This window comes from Haemaphysalis longicornis, unplaced genomic scaffold, assembly GCF_048455015.1.
Source record: "Haemaphysalis longicornis isolate Haplotype H1 unplaced genomic scaffold, Haemaphysalis longicornis Haplotype H1 scaffold_4, whole genome shotgun sequence".
Taxonomy (NCBI): domain Eukaryota; kingdom Metazoa; phylum Arthropoda; class Arachnida; order Ixodida; family Ixodidae; genus Haemaphysalis; species Haemaphysalis longicornis.
Genome location: NW_027526361.1, coordinates 67,973,047 through 67,997,038, shown reverse-complemented (window position 1 = coordinate 67,997,038; position 23,992 = coordinate 67,973,047). Strand labels below are relative to the sequence as shown.

General features: G+C 46.0%; 1 protein-coding gene across 1 annotated transcript in view; it reads left to right on the top strand.

Moving 5' to 3' along the window:
- Positions 1 to 742: 742 nt before the first annotated feature.
- Positions 743 to 23,992, top strand: part of LOC144180384 (atrial natriuretic peptide receptor 1-like) — a 44,757-nt gene continuing 21,507 nt past the window's right edge. The window contains exons 1-12 of the mRNA XM_077708745.1: positions 743 to 875; positions 2,793 to 2,828; positions 4,677 to 4,768; positions 5,666 to 5,810; positions 7,114 to 7,198; positions 8,628 to 8,766; positions 10,701 to 10,778; positions 10,901 to 10,978; positions 11,445 to 11,549; positions 11,772 to 11,843; positions 13,585 to 13,738; positions 17,305 to 17,481. Of these exons, the coding sequence (XP_077564871.1) occupies positions 776 to 875; positions 2,793 to 2,828; positions 4,677 to 4,768; positions 5,666 to 5,810; positions 7,114 to 7,198; positions 8,628 to 8,766; positions 10,701 to 10,778; positions 10,901 to 10,978; positions 11,445 to 11,549; positions 11,772 to 11,843; positions 13,585 to 13,738; positions 17,305 to 17,481 (1,261 nt within the window). The 5' untranslated portion in view covers positions 743 to 775. The remainder of the gene's footprint in view (positions 876 to 2,792; positions 2,829 to 4,676; positions 4,769 to 5,665; positions 5,811 to 7,113; positions 7,199 to 8,627; positions 8,767 to 10,700; positions 10,779 to 10,900; positions 10,979 to 11,444; positions 11,550 to 11,771; positions 11,844 to 13,584; positions 13,739 to 17,304; positions 17,482 to 23,992) is intronic.

The window sequence follows — 23,992 nt, the reverse complement described above, 5'->3', positions numbered from 1 at the left end:
ATTTCTTGCGCAGATTATATGGTCGCTTTGAAATGGTATGTTGCGACGAGAGGTGGTACTTCAATGTCAACAAGAAAACGTAAAATTGGTGAAACGGAGAAGCCGCCTAAGATTGCTTGCGCACTACTAGGCAATTCTCAGAATTTCTGTACTTTTTTTAATGGGGCGCTTTTCGTGATAGAGCGGTAAAATATTTTTGGCGCGTCATTAGGTTGCCTGTGGCTTACCCGTTCGTTAGTGTAATGAAGCTACTTACTTACGCTATCAAGGCAAAACCGACCGGAATACGAGTAAGGAATCCAGCGTGTTGTCCCTGTAGCGGACGGAGAATGTTGGCATCAACCATGTTCTTATAGTTTCCGCTTACCTTCGTCTTTTCCTTTTATTGACTAGCTCGTCTTGACTTTCCTCTCCTTGTTTTTTTTTTATACTCCCTTTTCCTCTTACTGTGTTGCATACCTACATTATAGTACGGCGCAGATATACTTTCCTCTTTAATTCACTTGCGTTCTAGTTCTTCTCCTTTCCTTTCGTGTTTTATCTGTACCACCTCAGATTTCATGAATCATCTGGCAACTTGATAATTTATTCCGTAGAGAAAAGACAAACGACCAGAGACACAAAATGTGTATATATCCTTTTCTATATACTGGGCGTTTAGCCCGTAATTAAGCCTACTAGGAATTTGTCTCAAATCAAAACAGGCGCTACAATTTTACTTTTTTTTCTTTTTCAGATAACTCCCGTTGTCGCAGCTTTCTACGACAGTGTTCTTATGTACGCCTGGTCTCTCAACGAGACCTTGTTCGAAGGCGGGGATCCGAGAGATGGAAGAACATTGGCGCGGAAACTGTGGAACACCACATTCAAAGCAGGTTGGTTCCCGCCAAGCGCATCCCGATATAACAAGATCAATGTATCTCCAAAGGTGAAACGGTGAGGCGAAACGGCCGCTATATTACCACGGAGCTAGAATATAACGCGTATGCGTTTTCGAAGATGAGCGCAACCGATAATGAAATGAGCTCGCACGCTGTCCCGTACTTCACAGTGTCAATTGACATCAGTGCTGCTCCCCATGAAAATCACTGGTCGTTCACGCTTACCTGCTGAATAGCAATACTCTAGTATAAGAAAGCAATTTCACTTGCCTTGACGAGAACCATTCTGCCAGGGGTAACAGAATCTCATGTCTTAACACAATCCATGAATATTCACGAGGCCATATTTGAAATCTCCCCGTGCTCCAGAAGTTTTCAGTTTGTTGACTTGTTCAGCCAGACTTGAAGCTCGAATGAAAACAAAGTACTCTTGACTACTGAAGTCTGTCGAGGGCGCTTTTGTAGAGTCCTTGACATGTTCCTTTCTCATTGATTATTTACCAAAAATAAAAATCTAAACCTAAAACAGGGACATAGTAGGGTTGCTGGATACCATTCATCTTAAAACAAAAGAAAAAAAAATACGATGACGGCCGGCACGATCAAAGCATTCGTTGTAGTGGACAGAAAGACGGCCCTCTTGAAGCTCTATTCAACGAACTCACGCCTTGGTTCAGACAGAGTGAAATATGCCGAGTCGTAACAAACAAGAGAAAAATGAAAATCAAACATATGTAGTTTGTTGAACTGGCAAGGTACTTATTGTTAGTGCAATCCGGTTGTGTGTCAGTGATGTCTGGCTGCAGTAAAGGTAAAAGAAATTCCACGCCATCTCCATTACGTAAAACCTGGGGAGGGGCGAAGCATGCAGTGTATAAGTGTATTCTTGCTTTTGCCAACGGACAGGAAATCGTTGGGGGTGCGGGCTACACAGCTTTGTTGTAACAGTCTTTTGTGTTTGAAGCCCGAAGCTCTCAAGCGCATGGCGTAAACGAGGGTCCCGGTGTGTTTTTAGTAATCGTTTCCAAGCGTTCCAGCGCGAGGTGTAAACGAGTGTCCGAGGTGTAAACAAGTGTCTTGGTGCGTCTTTTAGTACGCGTTACGTTCTAGCGCGAGGCGTAAACGCGTATCCGGGTGTTTTACTACCGTGACTACCTGAGGCGACGTTTACGACGACGACGACGACAGGAGACGCCAACAGCCACAGCCCCTAAGGGGCTTCGTCCCCCCCCAAAAAAAAAAAAACATTTCATTTGCGCATGTTTGTCGGGTCAAAAGTGGCGTAAATGAAGCAGAATTTATGCAGACTCAATAGGGCTAGCGCGTCCAAAGCTAGATGCAAGAGGCGTTTTGTTAAAAGACGTATGGAATCTTGGTACCCCTACAGCGGTGTACACTGGCCATGAATGAACAGGTGGGGAAAATTATGAGAAAACGCGATATTTGTGAGTTCATGCCGAGTTTTACATAGCACGGGCTTTTTATACACTTAACATTTGTTTAGTGTCGAGCTACCACATGACGTGGAAATCGCATAAAAATAAGTTTGAAAAATTTCGTGACATCAGTTTTGCCACACAACCCGCCGCGGTGGCTCAGTGGCTAAGGCGTTGCGCTGCTGAGCACGGGGTCGCGGGTTCGATTCCCGGCCGCGGCGGCCGCTTTTCTGATGGAGGCGAAAAGCAAAAACGCCCGTGTGTACGAGATTTCGGCGCACGATAAAGATCCCCAGGTGGTCAAAATTAATCCGGAGCCCTTCACTACGGCGCGCCTCATCGCCTGCGTTGCGTCGGCGCGTTAAACCCCACAATCAATCAATCAATCAATCAGTTTTGCCACACAGAAACCTATCAAGTTCCTTTTGAAAATAAAACGGCGAGATATCTTGAACCTACGCACGTTTTCTTACAGACGAAACCAACAAAAAGTTCCAAGGCCAGGACGTCGGTAAGTGAACCAATGTTCTACGCCGCTGCCCTCACACCGCGCATGCGCGCTGAATACTGCGTGTCCTCACGGTCGTCCTGCAGTATTTAATTGGCGCTCTTTTTCGAAATACATATGTGCGGTTGGCGCGCAGAATATTCATACATTTAAGGTGGGCCCAGTGCCACGATTTCATGCAATTCTATGCTTCAATCCCGTCACAAGATTAACAGCGAAGCAGACATAGTTCTTAGCGAGTTTTCTTTTAAGTGCGAATGCACTTCTTAAGCGAGCCTAAATCGTCCGCCGCCGTAGTCCGCATAGCAAGAGCTGCGGGTGCGCGCGCTCCTCGTCTTCCTTAGCAACGGGGGGAGACGGGCGCGCGCTGCCTGGCCGCTGACATGGCACATACCCACGTGGGGGATTGGCCAGGAATCGGGCGTGAGAAGGGCTAATGCACCCGCTTAAAGGAGTACTGACACGAAATTTCAAAGCTGAGATCCGTTCTAGCAATCAAGTACAACGACAACACAAATAGGTGTCTGTGAATAAATGCATCTTTCTCTCTTTGTAGTTGTGTGTGTGTGTGTGATCTCTCTTTCGCGAACATAAGAAAGCCAAGACCGGGAAAGAGTAGTAGTAGTAAAGTCCTTTATTGGGAAAGGGAAACCCAGTTGGCTGGAGGGGGCATGGGAATAGCAGGGAGGGAGCAATAAACGTTCCTTGAATCTTCAAGTGGCATGTGTGAAAAAAAAAATTGGTCGCCATCCCACCCTGGGTAAGCGGATATCCAGCAGAGCTGTTGTAAACCACTACAAATGGTGATGGAAGAGTGTACGAAATGCTTCTCGTCGTCTCGGCGGGCTTGTCGCTTGCGCTCAGCCAGTGTCACTAGGTAAGGGTACAGAGCATCGGCACTCTTTTCTCCTACTGTTCGTGATGCCGCCATGATCATTGGTCCGCTCGCATAAGGTGAGATTTGTTTCCACTGCGGCAGTTCATGGGCGCCGCCATTTTGTCGTTTATGCGTTTTAGTCGGTCAACTCTGGTAGGATTAGCTTGTCTTCCCTGCTCTGCAGCGGCTGCGCACGACTGACGTCGTTCCGAGTGCAAATTAAAGATAACGCGTGCAATAGCATTTCAGCAGCAGAAGTTGTGTCCAGAGATGCCCCTTTTCTGCGTCTTCGGTAGTGTCGTTAACAGACGACCCGGCCGAAGTTAACGGCGAAGCCGTAGATGCGGCAGTTGAGCGACAAAATGGCCGCCATTGCTGACTGGCGCGCCTCAGTTGCGGCACTCTAACCCTACGCTTGGATTCTGTGTCGGCAAATGCTGGGTTCTGCCTAGCCGTATGCATGCGCTCGGCGTCTTGGGAAGAACTGCTCTTTTTTGTAAAACTAGTCCGGGCTAGCCTTCAAAGAAAATCTGCAAACACAACCTTTACAAGGAATGCATGGTGGCGGAGGAGGTCACATTGTTCACGGGCACCTTATCATTCATACTGCGGTTTCGATGGCTGTTTCGTGGTTTAATTCCTTAAACGAATTCTGAGCTCTATAGCTCTATGCTGTATACCTGATTAGGCTGACGCATCCGCTTGGCGTCCTAGGCGTTGGTGCCTTAGCGTTCTTGCTGACGGAGATGAAACCGACGGCGATAAGGGTATACGGCTTTGCTGTAAAATCTTTTGAGAAAGGTTCAGAGTTATCTGGTGGGCATAGAGCAGCTATTTTTGGCTGAGGTACTTTGAGACCCGCTTATCTAAGTACTGTATGTGTTAATTGACTACGTTCTGCAAGCGTTTAGGATTTCGTAAAAAATTGTACAAAGTGTTACATGGTTCCTTTAAATAACTACCGTTTCTTACAGGGTTGACAGGTGACATTACGATTAATGAGAATGGCGACCGAGAAGCAGACTACACTCTGAATGACCTTGACCCAGACACAGGAATCATGGTGGTAAGTGCACTCCCCCGTTCTACCTGATTGTAGGATATCCATAACAGGCTATGTTTCTGTTTAAATTACACGGGGGCGTAGACGCTTTGGCTTCGAAAATCCCCGTCGCGTGTGTACGAAGCCTGTCACTTGAGAGCGCGTGCCATTGAAAAATTGACATGGCGGTGTTTCAAGCCATCGTCATGCGTCGGCGACAGCCAATAATACAGCGCTGTCAAACAATGTCTTTCCGTCAGAGTGTGAAGCCTCTCAGTCAAGATCGTAGAGGGAAATATTGTCCCATGAGCAAGAAAACCCTTTGCTAGGCAGCACCCGGGACAGTTGGTGTGTGGCAGTGCAGGCGAAAACGTTGGAAGCGTGTGGTCTACTACCATGCATAGCCAAGCGGCGCTCCCCCACCGCTCGCATTCACCTTCTGGAGACAACGTTCAAATTTTAGGAGGCCGTTTCTGTGCTTCGTGTGCTATGACGATTCTCTGCATTCTAACTCACCCAATAACATTCCATAGACCCTAGCTAAACCAGTCTGTTGGAACGAGGTACCTGACCAGCGTTGGTGGATTGGTGTGTTCTATTTAAAACGCTTTCAATACTTTCAAACGCGTTAGAAGAAGACGCAGGTGGTCGACCTGAAGTTAGGGGTTACAAAAAATGCAAAGCGAGCTCGAGTGTGCTGATGGCGTCATGTCGAAATAGTCTCCGAGATAGCCTGATATCGCCAATCATAGAGGCCGCCGTAATCCGGCTCACAAGAAAGGAGATGCCGCGATACATCTGGTATAACTGTTAGGCGGAGGTTTCAGCCAATTTTACGCGGGGACATGATACCATCTTTCGTGCTTTTTCGGGACATGCGCGGCACCGAGCATTGCGGCCTCTTTTTCCCCTCGTTTGCAGCCCGTGGCGTCGTACTTCGGGCTACGGCAGGAGTTCGAGTACCTAAAGGGCTCCGAAATTCACTGGCCCGGAGGCCGCACGAGCCCTCCCCCGGATGTTCCCGAGTGCGGCTTCCAGGGGGAAGCGCCCCACTGTCAGGGAGAAGGTAACTGGAGTGTGCCTAACGGTTACGTTGGCCGTAAGCTGCCTTGTTTCAGTGTTACGGCAAGAGCAATGACCGGCCCAACGTTCTTGAAAAATGAGCGTGTGGTGCTGGGACAAATGTAGCCTGGTCCCGTTCCAGTACGTGAACATTTGTAATACGCAGCATTCATTCATTCATTGTAGGGTTTAACGCGCCGACGCAACGCAAGCGATGAGGCGCGCCGTAGTGGAGGGCTCCGGATTAATTTTGACCACCTGGGGATCTTTAACGTGCTCCGAAATCTCGTTCACACGGGCGTTTTTGCTTTTCGCCTCCATCAGAAAAGCGGCCGCTGCGGCCGGGAATCGAACGCGTGACCTCGTGCTCAGCAGCGCAACGCCTTAGCCACTGAGCCACCGCGTCGGGTACGCAACATTAAGATGAATACTGCAAGCAACAGCTTCGTCGCGCATGCCAGGTTGTGCAACCCCCAATTGCTGCAGTGAGCGTTGGCGGGATTTGAGGAAACGTGTAATGTGCCGTCAAAAGTAGTGTGGACGCGGTCTTGTAAGTTCACAGAAATTTCTTCTTTAGGAAACTTCCTGGCTACATTGGTGTGCGTTTGAAGGAGTCCGCCCTAATAGGAAAAGCTTCCTGTGAACCGATAATGGCTATCATAAAGCCAGTAAGACAAATATTTTACCATGTTCACCAATCCTTGTTCCAGTTACTTATGACGACAACTATACATATGAGAATAATACATGTAGGGGCATTATTCGAGTACCTTACACCCGTGGTTCTAGAGGCTTTCACATTCTTACACGAACGCAATCTCAGGTGTCTCTGCCGAATTTTTTTAAAGCGAAGCTCTGTTCGCCTGTCAGATGGCGACCGTCCACACTAAAACGCACTGCAGGAAAACCAACTTTCTCACGATGATGATGCTCGTCGGTGAAGTGCAGGTGGTTGAAACACGAAGCTTTCTCTGGTCGAAAGCCACCAATGTCTTCAAAGTCTAATGTCAAAGTCCAAAATCCAAATCGTTACGTCTAAAATGCACTTCAGAAAAGCCAACTTACACGAGGGATTCCCGCAAAAACGCATCAAGCGCCTCAAGAAAGAAAAACGCTTCGCGTGGTGGGAATCGAGCCTGGGGCCCTAGCCTTATAAAGCCGACGTCTATCCGATTGCGGCATTCCGACACGGTTGAAGCAGTTTGGAATTAAGGGTTTAATTCAGGTTGCATAAGAAAAAGCTTCGCGTTTTATTCATCTTTCTCTTCGGAAGGGGCTTTAATTGTTTCGTTTTTGTTTTGTTACAGAGTCTTTCTCTCCATATGCAACAGCTGGCATTGCATTGAGCGGGTTTGTTGCAATAGCGGGAATCGCTGGATTCTTCATTATCAAGTAAGTGTAATACATACTGAGCTCATGCGATCACATGTTCCACTTGATTGCTCCTTTCCGCAATTGATGCATACTCTATTGTTATACAGCTATACTATAAAGTGTGATTGATTTCAACTTGCTGTTGAGATCAGTAGCTTGCATGCCGATATGAACATCCGCTTCCGAAGTACATGGCACGAGCAATTTAACACCGAACACTATAAAGGAGTTTCCGCGTTTTCACTAAAGCGTGACAGGGCTTCCTAACACACGTCAAATAGACTGCCGGAATGAAAAAGACCAAACAGCAGAAATTGTAGACAGGGAAGTAACATGCAAAAAGACACGACAAGCGCCGTGTCGAAACTACACACGAGTCCTTGTTTACTAAACGATAACTAAGATAACTAAGATGTTCAAAAGACACGCCCATAAAATGTCCCACATCCACCACACTCGGCCGCACACGGGAAAATAAACCAAACAACCGCAGAAATAAAGTAAGGAAAGTAGAAAGCAAACTACAACCACATCACCAATACCACCCTAGACATGTCTTTCCCAGACACTTTCCCTATACGAATAACGCCCTCACGTTGATGGCGGGTTCATGTACGTTACATTTGCGTTTAAGACGTCTGGCTGAGGCATGTCTGATCAGCTTTTATTGTACAGTGAGCTTGAACAATTTCTGTGATCTGGTGGTCTTTGTGTCGAAATAAAATAGTGCGCTCAAATGCAGGAAGACGCCCAGGAACCCCCAGAATAGAAATATTTTTAACAGTCATTTAGTCATGGTCTGTTGTCCTTAAAAATTTGCCAAACGACCCATACTACTGTAAATGTGGGCGCCCTACAATGCCCACCCCATGATTCGTGTCGAAATCGATACGCCTTGCCTTGACATATTCCCATTCGATTCTGTCTACCGGTAAAATTACTTGGTATGCAATCATTGCTGCGGCTTCACACACACATAAATGGTTTACTACTGACGATGCGTCATGTTCGGTTGATTGCAATCAAACGGGTTATCCAATCTGACTCACTTTTCTCAGGCAACCATTTCGCTAAAATTTTTCTGGCGTCCATTGTGTTCATTGCCCAAACCCGGACAACTTAAAGTTACCCCTTCCAAATTCCCGAGTTCTAGTTCTGTGACGCAACGACGAGCAATCGGAGCCCCAAAGTAGCATCCGCAAGCAAACCATTACACTGGCTTTCACTGCTCTACTCTCGGAAGCCCCGCGAAATTTCCGGCAAAAGACGTACGTACAAAAGTCGGCCGCGGCCAGAGTAGTCGTTTCAGTGCGCCGCATATTGTCGTAAATGTTTAAATGGCCTTCCTGTGGAAGGAACCTGGTTACCCAGAGATGCACTCGTAATCATTGGTAATAACGGGGAGGGTCGAGTGGCGACAATGTCCACAGCCGCGCCTCGCACGCAGGAAGCTCCAGTACGAGTCCCAGCTAAATGACAATTGGTGGAAAATTTCCTGGGAGGACATTACGCTACCCGGCAGGTCGCTCAGCAAGTCTAAAGTGAGCATACCGAGCCACAACGACAGCAGCATGGCCAGCCAACCCGTAAGTGTTTGCAGGCCCAGCCATGGTGGGCTCCCCTTTACACTTCTTGCTGTACCCTCCCTCCCTCCCTCCGACCCTCCCTCCCTCCCTCCCTTTTTCTCTCCCACCCGTTCTTGTCTATATTTAGCTCTTTTCTTGTCTGCCCGCTCGCTCTTGTCTATATTTCGGCCTTCGCACGCTGTACCTTTTTTAATACGAAAGTGTTTTATTCCCGGATACACGAAGATTTCACTGACGTCATATCCGTCACGGAAGTGACGCCAGTACAACAAAGCAAGCGGCCTGTAAAGAGTGCATCTCTGCACACAGGTCTTCTTGCGGGAAAGCAAACTTTAGTACTAAATAGTACGTTATACTTAGGGTTGTTCGTTTTCGAGTTTTAACACGGAAGTGTTTTATGCCGCGATACCGCAAGATTTCACTGACGTCATATCCGCCACGGAAATGAGGCCAGTGCACCTTTGCCGAAGTGACTCGCCAGAAGGACGTCGCTCGCCTAGCACACCCCCAAGGCAGCCGCCGACCCGCAAATCAAGCTCAGCTGCAGATCTCGCTGCACATTCCCCTTTCGTGTTTTACTGTCTCCTATTGCAGAGGAATCAACATCAGTTTTTTTTATACAGGAGGAGGTCCCAGGGTTAAAAAACAGCAAGTGGTGTTTTAAAGTTATTTTTAAACTTATTTTATCTTTAAACTCAGACCCTTACGTCAGCCTTTGACATGGAGAGACAGGCCTCTTTGACGACGAAACTATAAAAATCGAGGTTCTAGCTTTTTCTGAGGCTGCTATTTTCTCTATTTCTATTTTCTCGATGAGCACCTCTCTTCCTCACCTTCTTTCTCTAGGACAAAAAAATTAGGAAGAGTAATCGCGCGGTTGTTCAAACCTGGCCGTAAACATATCGTTAAAATACATTTTGGAATATCACACATACAGGCCATTGGAAAACCAACTTTGGGATGTCAGAACCGCTGAGATTGTCTCCATGTGGCGCCTGTATTTAAATACGTATTCTGCGTGCACGATTCGCCGCTGAAGCTCATTTCTAATTGAGTACGGGGCGAAATGACGATTTGTAACCTATACGTTTACGTAAGCAGCGTTTGGTTGTTTCTGGCGTTGTTCGCTCAACAGGCCGCCAAAATTTCTTAGGCGACCTTTCCATTTCCCCTTTCTCTTTTGTGCGCCTTTTTGCCCTCCCCATAGGATAATGTGCGTGGCCATGGCGGCAATGCGCTAACACTACCTTACTCCTTTGTACACCAAATAATTCTGCCGGGTATACTTTACAATATACCAAACCTAATATTCACGAATTACATTCACAAAAAGTAAGGAGTTATGAGATTCCCGTTTCTTTCACCCGTATTTTGTTTGCTCATTTCAGAAAAAACGGATTCACTATCACAAACCCCCAGGATTCTTTTCTCCGCTTAAATCCTGGGCTCGGTCTTGCGGTATTCTAGCGAAACAACCTCGTGGTCCTCTGCAAGGGCTGATATAGGACATCCTGGTATATTTGCCCATGCAGAAAATAACCAAGAAACTACATGCATGGTAAACCTTGACCCACCAGACGCGTGGAGGGGCCCCTGAAAATTATTTCAGTTTAGCATTGAGACAAAGAATGCTTTGCATTATACATTTTCGATTTAGCACGCCTGATTGTAGCTAGAGCGCCGTATCAAGTCGAAAGGTGAATTGCTTGCATAAGGCGTCTCCAACAACGAAACGAATATGAACCAGTATTGCTCTGCAGTTTGGCATTACAATTGCTTGTTTTGCGTGTAGTAGAATTTTACGGAGCGGAATGTGGCGTCTCTTCGCTTGCTTGCTTGCTTGTTTGTTTGTTTCTTTGTTTGTTTGTTTGTTTCTTTGTTTTTGTTTGTTTTTTGTTTGTTTGTTAATAACGTTCAAAATTCCTATTTTGCAGTCCTACTTGAAGTCAACGTCCAATGTGAGCACTCTTCAAGGACTGAAGATATCCGGTATCCAGCTGGGTACAGTCAAGGTGCGAATCAAGTTAAAATTCCTCCCGCACAGACTCTTCAAACCACGGGAGCGCAAAAATATCTAAATAGCGTTTGTCTGTTCCATATTTATTTCTCTTTTCTTCCTTCGCTGCCACACCAGGGGATTCGAGTTGCCATCAAGCCGCTGAACATCAAGAAGCTCGTCGTAAACAGGCAGCTCTTGATGGAGATAAAGATGGTAAGGCAACGCACCACAAACTTTTATTCAACCCTTTCCTCCTTCTTTGTCCAATTTCGTTATTCTTTTTACCGGAAAACCCTTCGCACAAGCAGATTCGATCGAAGATACGCGCATAATTACGCACGAAGGATGTTCCACGGAAAACAAGCAAGAACAGAGCAACATTTGCTTCCAGCGAACGATTTGGCAACTCGAAACAATAACGCGAAAATAACCTCGGTAGGAAGGACAGCAGTGGTGCATGCATAATACATTTGGGGAAGGCGTTTTGGGTAATTATGTCGGCCGCAGTAACCGTTCAATCAGGCATCAACGCTGCTACTGCGATCGCCTGCGTCGAAATCTTGATTTCTTCCTTTGTGACCGGAAGGGCTAGTTTCTAGGGTTTCTAGTACCACGGCGGTGATGAAAAGAAAAGCATAACTTGCAGCACCGTCTTAAGGCGCCCATTCCTGTTTGACAGGTGCACGACCTCACCCACGAAAACCTCGTTCGCTTCGTCGGGATCTGCGTCGAAGAACCGAACATATCAATTATTACGGAACTCTGCCCGAGAGGAAGCCTGCGGGTAAGCTGGAAGATAATTATTTTCTCAATTCAATTCCGTCTAAGCAAGTGATGATTAAAAGTATACACACACCAGATTGTAGCACCTCATTTTGTTGCGTCTTGAGTCTTTTTTATTGCATGCGTTAGCATCGGGCAACATAAATTTATTATAACTGCGCCTAATTCGAGGTTCGGGGTGCTTTTGAAGGCTCTCTGCTTGAACTAATGTCTCTCGTTGCAGGACATGCTTGAAAATGAGGACATCAACATAGACTGGATGTTCAAGTGTTCGATCATCACCGACATAGTTGAGGTTCGAAATATTATACTTTCGTGCATTGTTCCAGAATTGCCGTGATTTCCCCCACCCTTTTTTTTCGTCTTAGGATGCCTTTTCCTTGTCAAGCGCTTGTTTTTATACGCGCATTGTATATTTAGACAAACCCCAGCAGCTCATATTAGGCAGAAGAGGAGGGCGGGAAAAAGAAAGATGATGTTTTTTTTTTATCTTTTTCTTGTGATTTTCTTTGTGAAGCCAGTCCGAGTGCATGCGTTTGGCCGACCAGGAGCCATCGGTGTCATTCAGTGGCCCTTGTTTGAACTTGCAAATTTGAAAATATTCAGATGTCAAATCACCGTAAAGTTGTTGATTTAAAGGAACATTGCCCTAAATAATAAGCGTTACCTGCACCCGGCAACGGATGGTCTAAAATGGAAATATCCCAGTCGAAGTAAATGCTCCTGAAAGTGGAAAAAAATTAACAAAAATGGGGCGGTGCCGTTTCAGACAGCGGCCCATATACTTGTAAATTGTGGCGTCGCAGTAATCGGAAATCTATCTTTCCGCACCCGAAAAGAATAGTCGCGGTGCCCACATATAGTCGCCGAAAACAGCTGCACCGCTGTTTCTGCCATGAAACTTCTCTAAAACTTACTATGACACTGCTTGACGCAAGAAATAGTCAAAAACTTAGCGACAGTTCGGTGTGCTGTTATAGGAGACACGTCAAAACAACGTCTTCGTCCGCAACGGACAATGGCGGGCTGTTGAACACCGTTGTTCTCTGGACCTTCTCCTGCACTCCAGTGGTAAACGGGAGGTTCACGGATGCGATTTCGGCAAAGTCATGCCGTACAAAGCCGCTTCATCTAAAACGGGACAATTAAGCGGCCGCTCGCGCCCAAGGTTCGCTGCGGAATGTCACGAGTATTTCTGCGCATTCGTCGAGCAACATACTCCCCTATTTGTTTTTTATTTGATTTTTTTATTTCTTGGCAAAAACCAAGGGGAGGCTGAGACTAAAGGAGAACGTGGCCTGACAGAGGCCTCAGCCACCCGATTTACAGCGTACATAACAACACGTCTGTTCGCAAATTTAAGCATGACAGCACAATCGTAATAGAGAAATAGCAGATAGCAAAGTCATTACTACACTTCTTATGTATTATATAAAGCATAGGTCTCAAATTCACAAAGGGATCACAATGTGCACATAAACGCAGTAATTCGTACGCATGAACTTTCATCAGTTACACTACTATGTCACAATTACGTATTAATAAATTTTTGTTTGTAATTGTTTCTAATTTCTATCTTTAGGGGAACATGTAGACATATACTTCGACCCTTAATTATAACTCAGTATTGCGAGCGTTTTGCTTAAGTAACACTTCTTTGACATGTTTTTTAAACGTAAGTTCACTGGCGTTGAAGTTTAATTTTTCTCCTAATTTATTTATTATTTCAGTTGACTGGTACAGGAAAGATTGCTCACCATAGTTCGTTCTTACTTTTGGAGTGTGCCGTATTGTATGCCTGAGATGGTAGCCGGAAGATTTATTGTTAACTTGATTGTGGGTCTTTTGCTTTTAAATGGTGTGTAGAACCTTCATGTAATAGATTTGGTCAGCTCGAAGCATTGGATATTCAGTAAATAAAGGACTTGTCCTCAAATCTGCGTAACAGCCACGATAATCTAAATATATGGGCAAAATTTTTTTGTGTGTTCCGCGTACGTAAAATACACCTCGTCCTGTTTCTTTCCGCATTAAAGGGACTACACTATATCCACGGCACAGTCATTGAATACCATGGAAGGCTGAGGAGCACGAAGTGCATAGTGGACGGACGTTTCATGGTCAAGCTGGCAGACTTTGGTCTGCCGCATCTCCACGCACAACTCCCCGAACCGGAGGACAAAAACCCAAGTACGTAAGCCGCGTCGGACACCAGCAGTGCCACCGTTTCGCGGCACTGTGAAGCTGTCTTTCTCTCGGTGCAGTTGCTTCACGAAGATGGTGATCGTTCTCTTAAAAAAATGGTCCTGGCAGAGAAAATTTCTAAGTTAAGGGGACCATAAAAACCGGTCGCTCTTAACCGGTTAGTTTCGCTATGGCGGCACTTCCGTGCGCGTGTGAGTGAGTGAGTGAGTGAGTGAGTGAGTGAGTGAGTGAGTGAGTGAGTGAGTGAGTGAGTGAGTGAGTGAGTGAGTGAGTGAGTGAGTGAGTGAGTGAGTGAGTGAGTGAGTGAGTGAGTGAGTGAGTGAGTGAGTGAGTGAGTGAGTGAGTGAGTGAGTGAGTGAGTGAGTGAGTGAGTGAGTGAGTGAGTGAGTGAGTGAGTGAGTGAGTGAGTGAGTGAGTGAGTGAGTGAGTGAATAAAGGTTATTTCAACAAGCTTCAAGTATTTTTTGCGGGACAACTAGTTTTGCAGAGAGTGCTGTTACTTCGTCACATGATGGGATAAAGTAATCTTGGTTGAGATGAATTCAGGTCACTCAGTATTCGACTACTTTTGTGCACTCATCGGTGTACCAGAGACTTCACAGCGGCAGGAATAAAGGAGCCATGAAGACAAAATACAAGTTGGGTTTATTAGAGATAGTGCTTAATCCTGATAACAATGATACCAATATCATCGCAATCTTCTAACAAATAACGGAGATATTAAAGAAAACGTTTGGAGCAGTAGCGACCCCCTAGCCAATTTCCAGCAACTTTTCTACGGCGTCACGGAACCTTGTTTGTGCGATTGGCAGCCGCCTAACTGACCTGTCGCGACGACACATGACTGGACGTCTGTAATGAGGCCTCTAGTTCCGTTTAACCGCATTACTTGAATGCTAACGTGCACTTAACGCACTGAAAATTATGTGTTTATTGTTGGCCAGTAAGACGTCATTCTTGCTCATAACACGTCACTGTGGCGCAAAATTTGAAAGTTTTTAAATACCTCTTGCTTTTTCTTCGTTAAAAAACATCTTTTGTGGCTCTAATGGAGCTGAGTGAGATACTTAATCCTAGTTCTTTCAAATTAAACGAAGTTGTATTTTCTCTTCATGGCTCCTTTAAGTGTCAGAACTGCCAAAGCTGTCTTCCATGAGATAAGGATTTTTTTTACCGACATGGTGCTTTATTGAGTGCCTTTACTTTGCAAGTCGCACTGAGAAATTGAGACGTCACGCACCCACCTTCTTTTATGTAAAGCCCAAAGTGGCTTCTGGTGAAGTTCTTACGCTCCCGCAGAACGACTAACCATCGATGATACAGATTAGGAGTAAAGTAAATGCAGCTGTTCAGATAGTGAAGCTTATGCGTTCAGAAGCTTATGGCAATACCCTTAAGAGATAGGATGGTTTCAGGCTTCGAGGATGCGACACAAGTTGCTACCCTTTACTATTGCTTAAGAAGGACAGAATTACATCGGCGTTTTTTTTTTCTTTTGTGGTGAGGATTGCGCCAAAACATATGCATCCTAGCGATAAAATATTTGACAGAGAAGGTTGCCAAAATATGCATTTCTTTTTATATTGACTCGTTCAGCAAAGCAACTCAACCTGTTATAATTATTTCATGCCACTTTCACGTTGGAAAATATTGATATTCTCAGTAAAGAACACAGGACTAAAACGTTATAGGCCTCCTTTGAGCAATGTACTTACCAAAAGGACATATTCCAAACTGTAACAGCTTCCCTAAAAGCGCACAAATGTGCACGGTGTCAACGCATTTGCAAGGGCGCTGTTACGGTTTCATATACAGTGAAACCTCGATATATCGAACAGCGCGGTGCCCGCGAAATAGTTCGATATAACCAGAACTCGATATATACAATCACGTAAAAAACGCGTCATAAACAGGTAGAAATCAATAAATGAATGAATTGTGCAGTAAATACTCACTTGGTGCTTCAAAGTATTTATTCTTTTGGCTTAAAGTACTGCAGCAGGGTAGCCTGTCGTGTTATACACGATTTTCTCAACGTAGTCCAGACGTTCCACAAGCGACAGGCCGGTGCCTTCTATCGCGCTGCAGTAGCGGTGCGGTAGGGCCAAAACCGCTGAAGCCTCGGTCGAAGTCGGGAGCGGGGCACTAGCAGCGCTTGCGGGTACAACATCGACAGCGTCTTCGTTTGTGCTCTCACTAGTAACCTCCGCTAGGATCTCCACATCCGTCAACTCCGCCGTTGTTCCGTTGCTGTCGTCACAGCCAACAAAGTCATCAATGCACGTGCTTCGTGGCTCAGCAACAACAAAGCACTCCAACTGGCCCCAGATTTCTACAAGCTCGCATTCTTCTTTTGCACCATCATATTCTGCTGTGGTGCAACCGATGCGCAGCAGTCAGGAACGCCCATCGCGCCACCGCTATCCTCGAGGGTACTGCGGGATAGCTCGCCGCATGTCAACAGAGCGCGAGCGGTATGGGCAGTCTGGGGTGGCGGATTTCGATATACCCATTTTATGTCCGTCCCAGTTCAAAATAAAAAATTAAAAATGCTTGTGATTTTCCCCGTGATATAGAAAGTGTTCGATATACGCAATAATTCGATATACCCGTGTTCGATATATCGAGGTTTGACTGTAGCGGTTTTATTGAAAAGCTCAAAGGTTTACAGAATAGCGCGGCGTACTTTTTCGGGTGTTGCTTTCATTCCTATACATTTTTTGTTCTTTTTGCATGATAAATGCCGCGTAGCACAACCTTAAGGATAGTACTTCTCGGAGTGTCTCAAGCTTGGCAACGGAGAAACTTAGCACATAGCCTCAAGTTTTATAAGGCAGGTAATAAGTGATCGACCAGTACAAAAATATGATACCATTGCAGGCCTATACACAAAACAAGGGATGGGTAATGCAGACAGAGTCAACATTCATCACGACACACTTTTGTGAGTGATTGAGTGAAACACTCTATTAAACGAGAGGCCATGAAGCCCTGGGAGGAGCAAGGATTAGGGGAAAAGGGGAAGGTGTGTGCACTATGGAATGCTTTCTATATGGCCGCGAAAACGGAAGTTTTGTTGAATGTAATTTTCGTTCTTTATCACATGACACATGACAGAGCGAAGACCGGTTTGCTTTTATCAACTAACTACATGAGAAATTGCGACGCTTAACCTGAAGCAAGTTATATATTTTTATTATACAGCCAAGTGCAATCACTTTAGGTCCACCGTCAACGATAGGTAAGGTATCGCGTGATTCTTTAGTCGACACAAAGAAGTTGCCCCGAAATGATTTTGAGCTCATCAACTTATCACGCAATCAAGCTTGTTTCTGTTTGGGAAATGTTGACTATCTCGAGCATAGCAAGAGAACTAGAAGAGTAAGTTTAAGCCCCGAAGTATACCTATACCTTCGCCGTTTCTGTTTGGGAAATGTTGACTATCTCGAGCATAGCAAGAGAACTAGAAGAGTAAGTTTAAGCCCCGAAGTATACCTATACCTTCGCCGTAATTTCTTCCCTGAAGTATCTGCAATGACGTGTCCTCGCAGGGAACATGTTCTGGACCGCGCCCGAGTTTCTCCGCATGAAGGATCCAAGGCTGCACTCATCGCAGAAGGGTGACATCTACGCTTTCGCCATAATCCTTCAAGAAGTCATCACACGGTCCGGGCCGTACGAGTCGCTGGAGCGCATAGGCCGCACAAGAGCAGTCATGGAACCTGAAGGTATCTCTTCTGGTTTTCTCTTGACTTTTTCTTGTTGATTTCTTTCGGCTTTGTCCGCAACTTTAGCCAGCGTTCTGTCCAGAATACGATAAGTAAGGGGTACATTCTACTCGAAGCAACAGCAAAGGTGGTGCTGTCATAATCAAACAAGCCACATACGGCGCATATACATTAGAAATACATTTGATTCACGGTCAGAATAGAACTAAAGCTGAAACGTTGAAAAAAAAAAACACATTCCTAAGAGTTTGATGTAGGACTTTAATCATTCAGAAAGACAAAAAAGGCGGATGTTGGTGCACCCTTCATTGAGTCGAGGTCTTTCTTTCATAGGTACTGAACTCGTTTACTGACAAAATGAAAGGAGGTACTTGCGCTTTTTAAGACCATTTCGATTCGCTTAGAATTTCATCCTACTCACATGTAGGAAGGCCAAGCAAATGTTGGATGCAATAAAAAAGAATTGGCGAGTTTATGCCATATAAAATGAGCGCCTTCGGTATAACGCCAAACGGCTCGATGGACGATTTTCCGAGCATAAATGTCAAACACCACATACCTTTACTCTTCCAAACATTAATTTTAAGTAGCCTTTGATGTTGCAGAGGATCGAATTGGAGACACCTGTTCCCGCCGTGGTCCTTTCGGCATCTTTCTTAGTTTCTTTCTTTTGTTATTTCTTTTTTTGACGCGTAGTTATTGGTATGCAACAAATCACCGCAAAGATGCCTTTCACAATTTAAAATAGTAGAAAGGAAAAACGTACCAAACATCAAAACAGGTTGCTCTGTTTTGATGTTGCTTTAAGAGCAAAAATGCATTACATCCATTTCTAAATCAAGTTTAGCGATAACTTCCAAAACGAGATCCAAATCACATCATAGCATTATGTAAACGCCAACATATGCAACATAGAGATATCCCCATGAGGAATGATCCCGATCCCCGGTGACGGTTTACTGGTGGTGATAGAGACAGAGATGAAACTGCTTCATTCCTTATACAGTTACAGAAATGGGCAATTTCGCACGCCTAGTGCATGAAACCCAGCGTAACCATTTCCCGTGCTATCGTGACAAAGGCTGTAAAAACACAAAATTGTATTCTGTGCCGCTACGCGCTGTGCACCGCGAAAGGGAGAAAGAGAAAGAGAAAGTGAGTGAGTGAGTGAGTGAGTGAGTGAGTGAGTGAGTGAGTGAGTGAGTGAGTGAGTGAGTGAGTGAGTGAGTGAGTGAGTGAGTGAGTGAGTGAGTGAGTGAGTGAGTGAGTGAGTGAGTGAGTGAGTGAGTGAGTGAGTGAGTGAGTGAGTGAGTGAGTGAGCGAGCGAGCGAGCGAGCTCCAGGTGGCACAGACACGACAGCAGCGACAAAAGGACCGTTTCCGCGGAGGCCGCACTACGCATGCGCGTAGCCAAGATGCTAAACTCAGCGTCGTGTCAAAACCCCCAAAAGACCGGCGCTAGTTGCTTTTCAAGTGAGCAAAGCTGGAGCCGATTCTGGCTGTTTGCAGCATGCATCCACTAACGGCTTTCTGGAGTCGCACTCGTCGGTACCCTCAATGCCGCTGATTTCTCCGTGCTGTGGTCAGTTGCGAACGTTTTAAGTGCAGAGCATTTTAGGGACTCGCCGTGTCGCCGTAGCTCGCTAAAGATCGATGTAATCAGGAGGCGCAGCGAGATAACGAACCCAAGTATACCTGGGTCAGGGAGTTACGCTGAGGCTTCGAAAACCACGGGGTTTAAATAGTCATAACCGTTCGAACCTCGTGAACCGCTAGCGCTTGTCACACATCGCCCCGTTGTTTAGCGCAAAGAAAACCCCAGGTACATTTCAGGCAAAATCTGTGTATATAACCGGCAGCCCCCGCGTTCGTTTAGTTGGGAACGCTCGTTGGGTTGGTTATTACAATAGTAATCGTAAAAAGCGGCCGCGCAAGAAAAAAATGACGCGTTCGAAATGCCGCAAAACAGCTCCAGCATACGAAATTAAAGCAAGCACAAAAAGAACAGAACTGCCTGTGGCGCAGTTTCAGGCAGGGGGCGCACGAGCACTGCGAAGGCGGAAAATTTGAATTGCGTATTCGTCAAGAGAGGAGTTGAGACAGGGCGGCGAATAGCGTGATTAATGGTACCAGTGACCGGATGACGGCGCCACCACCCACCATGGCGAATCACTGCTCTGCACTTCCGACAGCTTTCACATTGAGTGGAACGGCTTTAATTTTTGGCTTTGGTGTGTGCCTTGGGCTCGGGGCGCGCATGTGTACATGTTGTACCTGGCTTGAGGAAAAATTCATTTAAAGCGGAGCTTTCAATACCTCACTGATGTCGTCGAAAAGCGAAAACTCCCTGCAGGAAAGCCAACTTGACACAATGGGCCTCACAAAACGACGATGATGATAAGCGAAGGCACATCAGGCGCCCCAAGAAAAAGGCTTCCCGTGGTCAGAATCGAACCTGGGTTTCTTGCGTTCTGTAGCCGACGTCTATCCGATTGCGCCCTTTCGACACAGTCGAAGTAGTTTGGATTTTGGACTCTGACTTTGACTCAGGCTGCATGGGAGAAGGCTTCGCGTTTTGATTCTCTTTCTCTCTTAAAGGGACCCTGCAACACGTGTTTCAACTTCTTTCTAAATCTTAAATACTTTCAGAACGCAGTCAATAAGCACACCCGGTACTTCGAAAAAGGGATCACAAACTACCTCAGCTGAAAATTGCTGGTCTATGCCCATCAGATAACTTTGAAACTTGCTCAAAAGATTTTTCTCTTTTTCCCAGTCTTGGCGTTCTTCTATCGCTCGAATGACGTCATAAGAGCGGTGTAGCGGCTATTGGCCGGATTCTTTTCAGTTGCAGCAATAAACTAATCCGGTAGCCACGTGGAAAAAATCACTACAAAAGCAAGACAGGAACGTAAGGCGCATCTGTTGTGACGAGAAAATCACGCAGGGCCGCTCCGTGCTGGCGATAACTATAGATTTCACAATGCTTCCAAACTCGAAGTAAACAGTGAAAACATTTATCGGAAGCGTTGCAGAGTACCTCTAAGGAAGATGCTTTTTATATAGCTTAATGAACGCATCAAAAAGAGAACATAGAACGAAGAGTTACATTATTTTGTTATTTGAACATTATGATCTACTCAAATAACCCGACACATTGTTCAAGCTTGCAATAATACATATTGGGAGCGCACTGGCTAATGTTATCAGTGCAACCAAACCCTCAGACGTGAAGTTGTCGCGATTGCTTTTTTTTTTTTTTTTTGTAATCTGCTTGAGTGGAACTGACTGAAGGGCCGGAATAAGTACAGCGAAGTTAAAATCCCTCGTCGCATTTAACGGTAAACAACATGCACGAGCGCGCTAATGAATCAGGCGTGTAAATATTACCAGAAATAAATTAATTACCAAAGGACAGATGGTCGCCACAGAAAACTCGAAATGAATTTGGCGTTAATGCAAACGAAAGTTTCCCAGCTGAGGGATTAGTATTGTACAAACAACTTCTTCGGTTTTACAGCCTTTACCGGTGTAAGATCTTTAAAACTCCAATCTCCGCACGAGTTCCGGCCCGTGGACATCACTGACGTCCCTTCCAAGGCCAGTACTCAATCCCAGCATGAATGGTGCGGCACAACTTCTGAATATGGCCAAACACAGGCGCCGCACTACGCTGTAGGTCGCACGTGGGCTGCGCGAGCCGCAAACCCTCGTAAATAACGCGCCTTTGTTTGAATACGGACGGAGAGGGTGATTGTTTGCGGTTGCTATTAATGAGGTCGTTGCCAGCTGGAAGCGCGCTCACGTACACCGCCCCTGTCCTCGCCTTCTTCCATTTTCCCCCGTTGTTGTAGAAAGGAATTGCCCAAACGAAATGCAGTTCGCCCTTTCACAACCCTCCAGCTGCATTCTTCCTATTTTATCGGCACCTTTTTTTCCGGGTTTCTTAAGCGTACACCGGAAAACTAAGCTAAAGCAGCAATCTAATTTGGCGCGAATCCCGCATGACCTGTTGTGGCTCTAGTTGTGCGTTGCCTTCTGTACGGATGAATAACTTTCTGAGACAAACTGCGCATGGCTCTGGGCATACGACCCCCATGAAGCGCAATTCTCGGCAGCAAGTTTTGCATTCATCCTACCTGCCGCGGCGGTCCCAAGGGTGCTGCGCAGATGAGCCCAAGGGCGTAGGGTCGATCCCGGTAGCGGCCGCCGCTGTTCTGATTGAAATGAACAGCGAAAAACTAATACGACCTGCGCCGAAATTTCACTGAACGTGAGAATCCCCAGCGGGCCTAAATTTTTTGGTACAGCTCCTCTACGGAGCGCCTTCAAACTGACTTCAGCTCTCTCATTCCATAAACGGTCCCACGCGATGTTTGCGTCGCGGTGCGGTGATGTTACCTTCCGAGAATGCATAGAAGCGCTCCCTGACGTTACAGTGCGGATTAATCTGCGCAACACGCGCGATCCTGATGTCTCCGTACGGCCAATCACTCTTCCATGTATCCCCTTTCGTTAACAAAGATTATATAACAAAAATGTATTGGCCTCGCATAAATGTTCACGCCAGCAATCTGTCAGGTAAGCTATCCGCTACAAGATCAAAGGCGATTCTGGCTGTGCAACAGACTAGTTCCGTATAAAACTGCCCGGTTGGTCTGCAGTCATCATGCGATATATATTACTCTCGTCGTATATTTACTCATACCGCAAATAACACCTCTAAAATACAGGTAAACCTTTACGCGACTTGTGTAAAGGAAAAACGTGCATTGCGCAATGTTTTCAGGGCAGTGCCCTCCCTAGTCGCGTGAGTGGTACCCCAAAGGTCAGGCGGCCATGTTTGTATGCGTAATAGTAATCGGCATTATGCGTGTAATTATCTGGGAAGCTTGATCACCTGTTCAAATCAACCGCTCTGGCCTGAGCCTCCCAGGCACACATCGCCCCTTGCCAACGCGGGTGTTCAAGTGGGTCCTCATATCAGCACGTTTCGAGGGCGACACTATACTCAGCGCGGCAGAGCTACACAGCGCCCCATATTTAGAAGGCTGCGTGCTTCCCGTCACGAAGTTCTCCCACACACGGGCCGTGCGTCGATAAACAGTGCACAAGTGCCAGCCATTATCCGCCAAGTTACTTTCGTTGTTGCGATGGCTGCGTCCGAACTGAGAGTGCACCAGTCTCCCACATTCTAGGAGCCCATCTCTAGGGAGGCTCTGTTTACAACAAAGTTTCTACTGATACGTAGACTACGCCAAGCGCTCTGTAGTACGCGAAGTTTGACTCTGAGTGTTATCGGCTTGTCCGCTTGCTCCCCAATCTGGGAACAGATACTTGGATACATTTGTAACGGCGCATGCGCAACGGCGGTACAACGTGGTCACCCCCTGGAAATTGAATATTTTTGTATCTTTTCTCGGATGTTGTGGCTTAACTAGAGTTGTTGGTGACTTCCTGCTTCTCTGACTGCGAAGCTTTTTTTATCGTCATTTTTTAAGGTTTTCGAGGCCACATTGTTTCATTATCGAGCTGCAATCTTAGTGCTACTGTGAATGCGCGCAACGTTTTAGCCCTCTGCACGCCCAAATGTGATGGTCAGCTGCCAGCAATCCCACCAAAGGCAGATTTATACTCCGCTATAGCATACGGAAGGAAGCCGATAGTACCTGAATACCTGATTTTGCGTTTACATTTAGCGAAAACAAGCGAGAATTTTCTTAAATCTTTGCCCACCCGCTTAGATATAGATTATTTTTCACTATATTCCGAGCAATCAAAGTGGCAGGTAGATGTGGCATGCCAGGAGTCGGATTTGCTCAACTCGTAAAGCACGCCAGTAGTGCAATCAATCAATCAATCATACAATCAATCAATCAATCAATCAATCAATCATCAGCACTTACTGCAACAGGTATGTTCTCATCTGTTCATCTTTACAAGAGCTTTATGTGAAAACGAATGCAATAATTTTGGAAAGTAGGCCCAGAACGCCTGACAGAACGCCTTAAATAAGAGTCAGAATACCAATACCTAATCAAAAATATACACTCGATAACTTCCTACAAGCCTTTAACCTTCACACCTCCACGCTGTAGAAAACAAGCGTAGCCGACCAGTGTATCCGCCATTAGAATCGTTAAGGAAACATCCCGCTTCTATCGCAGTCAATAAGTGACATTGATTGCCCAACGTTAATTTTTGATTTAAAACGCGTTTTTCAAAAACGTTTGACGACTCTCAACCGTACAAAAAGTAAGCAGGGCGATGAAGCGAGAAAATAGTTCCGAAACTAGCTGCACTAACCCCCCCTCCTAAACTAGAAATGGCAACCTGTCAGTTCTAAGACTCTCCGAGTAGACCTAGCAGCGAATCGGGAGAGGGAGAACGCAGGGGAAGGAATGCCACGTCTGGGGAGTTCCAGAGCGACCACGCCTGTCAGTGGGATTGTGGGCTCACCGGTCCACGTGCTTCAGCCGTTTGGGGTTTAGGAGTAATCCCGTATTCAGTC